The sequence below is a fragment of the Cupressus sempervirens genome, chromosome 11 (assembly GCF_028749045.1).
Source record: "Cupressus sempervirens isolate cs-2001-9-10 chromosome 11, ASM2874904v1, whole genome shotgun sequence".
Lineage (NCBI taxonomy): Eukaryota > Viridiplantae > Streptophyta > Pinopsida > Cupressales > Cupressaceae > Cupressus > Cupressus sempervirens.
Window position 1 is genome coordinate 209,132,606 of NC_143128.1, and position 6,838 is coordinate 209,139,443.

Genomic DNA, 6,838 nt, shown 5'->3' on the forward strand with positions numbered 1-6,838 from the left:
CTTGTATCCTGGATGTGAATGCAAGATGAACTCGTAACATTATCGGCTATCATATATGATCCCTCTTCTGTCAAAAATTGAGTGCAAGATGATCTCAGCTCCATGTCGTGCTCTTGCCCTTGTTTCTCCCAGTCCTGTAATGCCAAGGTTGCTCGAGTGTCCTCAAGCTCGCAAGAAAGCTTGACAACTTCCTCCTCCTTCCTCCTCAAGGCATCTGAATAGTCTTTGGCAAGGCTTAGAAGATGGTCACGATCTGATAGAAGATGTAAATAGCTCAGCTTCGTCGTCCCCATTCCTTCACCAATTGCATGTAAGTCAAAGCAAGAAGAATTTGCCTGAATTCCCTTATGTCTTCCTTGTAACTGAATCATCTGGATGTGCTCTTCTAACATCTCCCGCATCCTGTCATGATGAGATAAGGAAGCCACAATACTATCTTTGCTTACCTTCAGCTGGCTGGACAAATCATGTGAAGTACTGCCATTCTCATCCTCATGTGATGAAGTATCTAACTGAGCCTGGTACTCTCTCTCAGCAAAATCATGAATGCTCGATGTCTGCTTATTTCCACCAGGTATCTCATCATCATGCACAATGGCATCTTCATCATCATCTGAACTCACTTTACTGTAATCATTGCTTGTCGGAAGAGTACATGAGACATCACCCTTGGAATGCTCGTATTCAACTGTCTCAACTTGAGTGTCAAGTTGACAGTTACTATCCATCAGCGTAGTATCCTTCACCGCTTCTTCCTGTGACCGAACTGAAGCCTCTGACTGGTTGCACACTTGTTTCTCGAACTCCTCATTAAGGTTCCTCGTAACATCTCTCATTGTTTCTGTCAACTCTTCGTGAGAAGATTTGCCAAAACGAAATCCAGTTGATTTATTCACCTTAGCTGGGACGGACAACCTGTCAAGCATACGGTGGTGTTTAACCAACAGTTCAGACATGTTATGTTTGATTTTTCTGAGCTCATCCTGAGTGCCTGAATAGTCCTCCCTTCCACACTTCCGACTCTGAATACTACGTCTATTGCTTGTCCGAGATTGTGTCCTTGGGGACTTTGTGTTGTACCTGTCCATCTTGGTTGAAGTAGAGTGCTGATCACTCATGTAAGTCGGTTCTCACCCCACAGGATGGCAAGAAAACAGCTCTGATACCACTGAAGTATCCCCAACAGGATTATTGACTCTTTAAGCACCAAAAATCTTAAACTTCAAGAGTTTGACATTTCGTCAAACAATTAGCAATCAAGCTCTGATACCACTGAAGTATCCCCCTCTACTATATGGGTTAAAGAAGAGCAATACTGGATTGGGACGTTTGTTAAATACTTATCAAGAAACCCTCAGATTGTATTATGAAAATGCCAAAATGATGCAAATTAATCTACTAGCAATATTCATGGAAAATCTTATTGCAACAATATTCATTACTGATTCAAAGTCTAAACATCAGAGCCTTAATATAGATAAATAATATCTAAAGAACCTGGTTTTGTATTGGCAATACATTTTGCTTCCTCCAATGTGCTTAATCCATAATTGCGATGTGGTCCCTTTGACAACTGGTGACAGATCAGAAAGTTGCATAGACGCCCCTCTTCAAATCTTCAATCTCGAGATCACTAAGTAAACGAGACCATACGAACAAAACCTAGAAAGATCTGTTTCCACTCTCTCCAATGTCAAACCCTGGCACTTGTACGCGCTGAGAGCCCACGCCAAAATCAGCGGCACCTGAATTCTCTTAGCCCATTTCCATATAGGGGTGCTCGGGTATCACCGCGTATGTATATTTTGATCATGGATTTCCAATTACCAGCTGGCCAACACTATGCATAAGTGGGGTAGTCTTCGCCGTGGGTACCTTGAGCCTTCATCTTATGGCTGACATGAACACGGGAATCTGTGTCAAGTGATTCACATACCTTTGGACGTTCTAACATATTGAATTCAACTGAATTCGACCAACTCCATCGCAATGATCCTCGACCTCCCTCATCGCAGACTTGGATATCATAACCAAACATATGCGACTCAATACCAATTGTTACGGTGGTGATGCCGGCTTTACCACAGATGAGATATCCCGTTCTATAAAAGGATCTTTGCAATTTGCCTTCGCTCAGTTGGAGGAATCTGGACAGCAAGTCTGGTTTGAGATCTCCTTCCTCACAGCTTCTCCTTCGAATTATGTCTCTGGCGAATTCGTGAACAACACGGACGGCCTGGGCCAAAGTCTTCTCAGATCCCACGTTGAAGGCACGCTTGAGTTTCCACTGCAGGCTGATCACAGATCGCGCTCTCTTGGAGCTCAGATAAGTCGCGATGTCCACAAACCTTCAATCCTATGATATCTGCTAGGCCTCAAACGACGAAAGTATCTTGAGAAAAAAAAACCCGTCTCAGGTGACCGAAACTTGCTTGCTGGAAAAATAAATCGTTGCTTGAATTTCCTTTGAAATTCAAACCCTTCTTGACCTGTTGATCTGAATCGGATCCTTGTCTCTTTAAACTCTCTTCCCGACTTCCTTCCTAATTTCCTCTAATACTGCAATTAGTTAATCCCTTTCTAACTAAACTTCCAATGATCAATGAATCGCAAGATTTGGCCTTAGGCCACAGATTTGTCCCTGATGAAATGACTGCAGCGTCACCTCCAATCTGCAATAATTCGGATGATATTTCACACCCTCAAAATCGCGTACCAATTGAGAGTTATCGTTCTCAATGGCCAACTGTGACAATTGCCGAAACCCTAGGTTTCCACAATGCACCTGTGACTGAGTCACAATCTGAAAACAAAGTGAGAGATAATCGACTGCCTGATTCGAATGGAGCCCCGGGGTGCCTATTTATTCTTTTTCTCCATCCTCTCCAGAGACTTCTAGAACCTTTTTGATCTTATCCCTCAAGTGACTTTATTAAATACTCCAAGTAACTTTATTAAATATAAAGTTATCTTTTAATAACTATTTATTTAATTAAAATAATTAATTAGTCGTCCTTGGACAACCATTAATTAAATTAATTAAATCGAACTGTCACCAAAAATTTTGGGGACATGACAGGATAAGAGAATGAATCACACATATACTGATGACAACTCCATAACTGAGATTTTGAGCGGTGAGATCCCCGTCGATCATTATGATCTCTACGATCCTGTAAGTGCATTTCTTTTCTTCTTCTCTAAATTCACGACGAGATATAGGTGCTCTCAAATTCTTTGTTTTGTTGAATTGCCAGAATTTTGATCTATGAGACCCTTTTCAAGTTTAAATGAATATTTGGAGATACATAAATGTTTTCGAATTCTTTCTTTTGTTGAATTAGCAGACTTTTGATTTCTGAGATGTTTAAATGAATATTGTGTTCTCATTTTTGGTGGATCAGAGTGATAATTTGGCAACGCTTCACTGGCTTGCGAGCTTTATAGAACAACCTTCACTAGGGCATGTATCAAATCCACCGGTTTCTCCTCCTTTTGGAAAAGGAAACAAAGATTTACAATGTGTAGAACAAATTTGTAGTAGCATTTCAGCGATTCCATACGGCTCTTTTTCTGCAAATATACCTACTTGTATCCCTAATGTGACTGCTTCAAGAAAGAAAAAAAGTATCAGGGCAGGAGTCCCATTTAGCAATTGGGGCACATGTAGTCTTTCCCTTGTTAACCCTAATCCAGTTATGCCAAATTGTCCAAACATTTCCCTCTCTTGTAATGATGTTATCTCCGATGTTTCAGATCTCATGAGTTCTGAGAAAGCAAAATCCCAATCTTCAAACAAGATTTGTGAGACAAATAAAAAGATTAAAGAAGAACAGCGCATGAAATGCATGTTCTGTGGCATCCAGAAAACTCCAAAGTGGAGAACTGGTCCAATTGATTATAAGATACTATGCAATGCCTGCGGATTGAGGTCATCCAGACGTTAGAGTCGTACATTTGCAGATGACAGAAAATTCACGCACTGTGGCACCCAAAAGACTCAGCAGTGGAGACGTGGACCAATGGGGTGTCGTACACTGCAATCCCTGTGGGGTGAGATATAAGCAAGGAACACTTCCAGCAGAATACAAACCTAAACTTGTTAACTGCGCTAACTGTGAGGCCAAGAAACTTACTCATAAACGATGCGATTCATGTGGTCTGAGATATAGGTCTGGAATAGTTATACCAGAAAATAGACCCTCTTCAAGTTCTACATTTCCAGTTTCTAAGATCTCTGGCGAGGAAAAAGTTGAGAAGGAATCTGCATCAAAAGCCTCTGAGGCAAAACAAGCAAGTTCTGGTTTTGAAGTAATGGAAAACTGTCTGAACTCCTCTTTACTTGCTTATTCTCCGGAATGTAGAGATTCAGATTACTCTGTTTCCAAGCTAACAGAATCTGATTCTATTAATAAGGAGTTTGCATCAAAAGCCTCAAAAGATAGTAAGGATCTTACATCAACTGTCTCTGAGGAAAAACAAACAGGTTCTGGTTTTGAAGTAATGGAAATCTGTCCAAACACCTCTCTCCTTGCTGATACTCAGGAATGTAGACTATCAGATTATTCTGTTTCCATGGGAACAAAATCTGATTCTATTAAGAGGGTTATTAGAAAAGAGCAGGATGCAATGAATGCCAGGAAATGTATTGACTGTGGCAACCAGAGAACAATGGATTCAGTGACACAATGCAACACCTGTGGTCTGAGATATAGTTCTGCAAGAAACTCGGAAGAGTACAGCCCTATTGCAAGTCCTAAATTTTCAGCTGATAAAGTCTTTTATTCTGACATGTTGGTCTTCGAAAGGAAGGCTCAAAAGGAACTTGTCTATCAGGAAAATGAAACACATGTTGCTTTCCAATTACAAGATTCATCTGCTGAACCACCACAAAATGGATTGGAGAATCAGCAACCACAAAATGAATTCGCAGAGCTTCAAAAGTGTTCAAGCTTGATACATGAATCTTTACTAGTTAAAGTACCGAAACCACTTGTTTCTCCTTGTTTTGGGGCAGAAACTAAAGATTTATATTGTTTAGAACAAACTTGCAATAAATTTGAAGACTCCTGTAGCAATTCAGCATTGGAAAGGAACTCTTGTTCTCGAAATGTACCTACTTGTGATGTGACTGCTTCAAGAAAAAAAAGATGTATTAGGGCAAGAATTCCCCTTGATAACCCTAATCCAGTTGTGGCGAATTGTCCAAAGGCTTCTGTGCCCGATTATTCAAAATTCTTGAGTTACGAGCAAGCAAAACCCCAATCCTCAAATAAAATGTCCGGGACAGATAGGAAGAGTCAAGAAAAGCCTCAATCCTCAAACAAAATGTCTGAGACAGATTGTAAGACTGAAGCAAAACCTCAATTCTCAGACAAAATGTCTGAGACAGATATGAAGAGGGAATCAAAGCCGCAATGCTCAAAATGTTCGAGACAGATTTTAAGACTGAAGGAAAAGAGGTCACGAAATGCATGTACTGTGGCATCCAAAGCAGACAACTCCGGACAGCTGGACGAATTGATTTTAAGACACTATGCAAATCCTGCCGCTTGAGATATAAACATGGAAAACTTGTATCAGGATACAGACCAAGACTTTCTGCAAATTCTACTCTGTTAGTTGATAAGATGCATGTTGGAAAATGTATGCACTGTGGCAGCCAGAAAACCCCACAGTTGGGATCTGGACCAATGGGTTCTAGTACAGTATGCAATGCATGTGAGGTGACTAACAAGCATGGTGAACTTATACCAGAATACAGACCTCCTGCTAGTACTAAATTTTCAACAAATAAGCACTAAAGCTCAAACAAAAGAGTGTGGGAAGTAAGGAGTCAAAAGTGATTAGCAGCCCAAAATTCATAGCACATTTTGATTTTAAAATAGAGCCTTCTTAAATGGAAGTATCACAACAAGATGGCAAGATTAGTTAGTGATAGTGAGGAGCTCAGACATTTAAAACTCAGCTCTGTCTTGTAAGCAAGCATTTATTAGTTATTTGTTTTCAATTTGAAGTGCAGGACGTTTCTCCGTGAAGTCGGTTTAGTAGAACCAATATGTAAGTTCAAACAATTTAGCTTTTTGTAATCGGAACATATCTTCCCTCTTCTATCTTCAGGGAAATGAATAAGAAAAGTAATTGTTGATTTTTATTTAATGTAATAGTGTCTGCCTGTGTGTTGCTTTCTTTGAGTTAAAGGGTGGAAGTTAAGGGTGCCTGTGCATTGCTTTCTTTAAGTTAAGGGTGGAATGTTGTAGGAAAATAACCAAGTTTCTAGAGTGTGGAGTTGTTACAATGGCGTAGAATAAATCTTGATGTAATATTTGTCTCAATTTTCGGATGGAGTCTCTGAGAAGCGTTGGCTGCCGGCTGGGCTAGGGTTTTTCCCCTAGCCTATTCTTGGTGTTTGATCTTTACTATTTTTCTATTCTGTTTGGATTGTTAGCTACTGGACATAATTTGCGTCGGTGTTTTTGGAGATCTTCTGCAGTCAATTTTGGATTGGGGGTTTTATTGTTTGCATGGCAGGGCCTGGGATTTCTTCTCCGTTGGTGAGAACAGATGGTTCTTCTCCAACTATGCATGCAATGCGATCTGAATCGTTTTATTCAGGGGAGAGCTCCAAGCTGAAAAAAGTTAATGGTTGTCTTCCGCGTAGCCATGATCGCCCTGTTCTAGTTATTCCTCCAACGGTTGTAATGGAGGACATTGATTACTGGACCAAGCATGCTTTGATATGCAAATTTCTTGGAATCCGGATTTCCCTATCCGCTCTTGAGGCATGGATCCGCCGCTCTTGGCAGGTGGAAGGCGATATGGAGATTATGTTGGCAGG

General features: G+C 40.5%; 1 protein-coding gene across 1 annotated transcript; it reads left to right on the top strand.

The window, feature by feature from the left end:
- The first annotated feature begins 2,038 nt into the window (after positions 1–2,038).
- On the top strand, positions 2,039–3,947 carry LOC149528906 (GATA transcription factor 9-like). The gene is made up of 3 exons (XM_089808087.1): positions 2,039–2,338; positions 3,080–3,175; positions 3,405–3,947. Exons 1-3 carry the CDS (start codon positions 2,039–2,041, stop codon positions 3,945–3,947), a joined length of 939 nt encoding a protein of 312 aa, XP_089664213.1.
- Positions 3,948–6,838: the final 2,891 nt, after the last annotated feature.

Excerpts from the sequence above, each read along its gene's own strand:
- LOC149528906 (XM_089808087.1), top strand. The coding sequence starts at position 2,039 with ATGCGACTCAATACCAATTGTTACGGTGGTGATGCCGGCTTTACCACA. Across the intron at positions 2,339-3,079 it reads GAGCTCAGATAAGTCGCGAT|GATAAGAGAATGAATCACAC; the intron begins GTCCACAAACCT and ends GGGACATGACAG. Across the intron at positions 3,176-3,404 it reads ATTATGATCTCTACGATCCT|AGTGATAATTTGGCAACGCT; the intron begins GTAAGTGCATTT and ends TTGGTGGATCAG.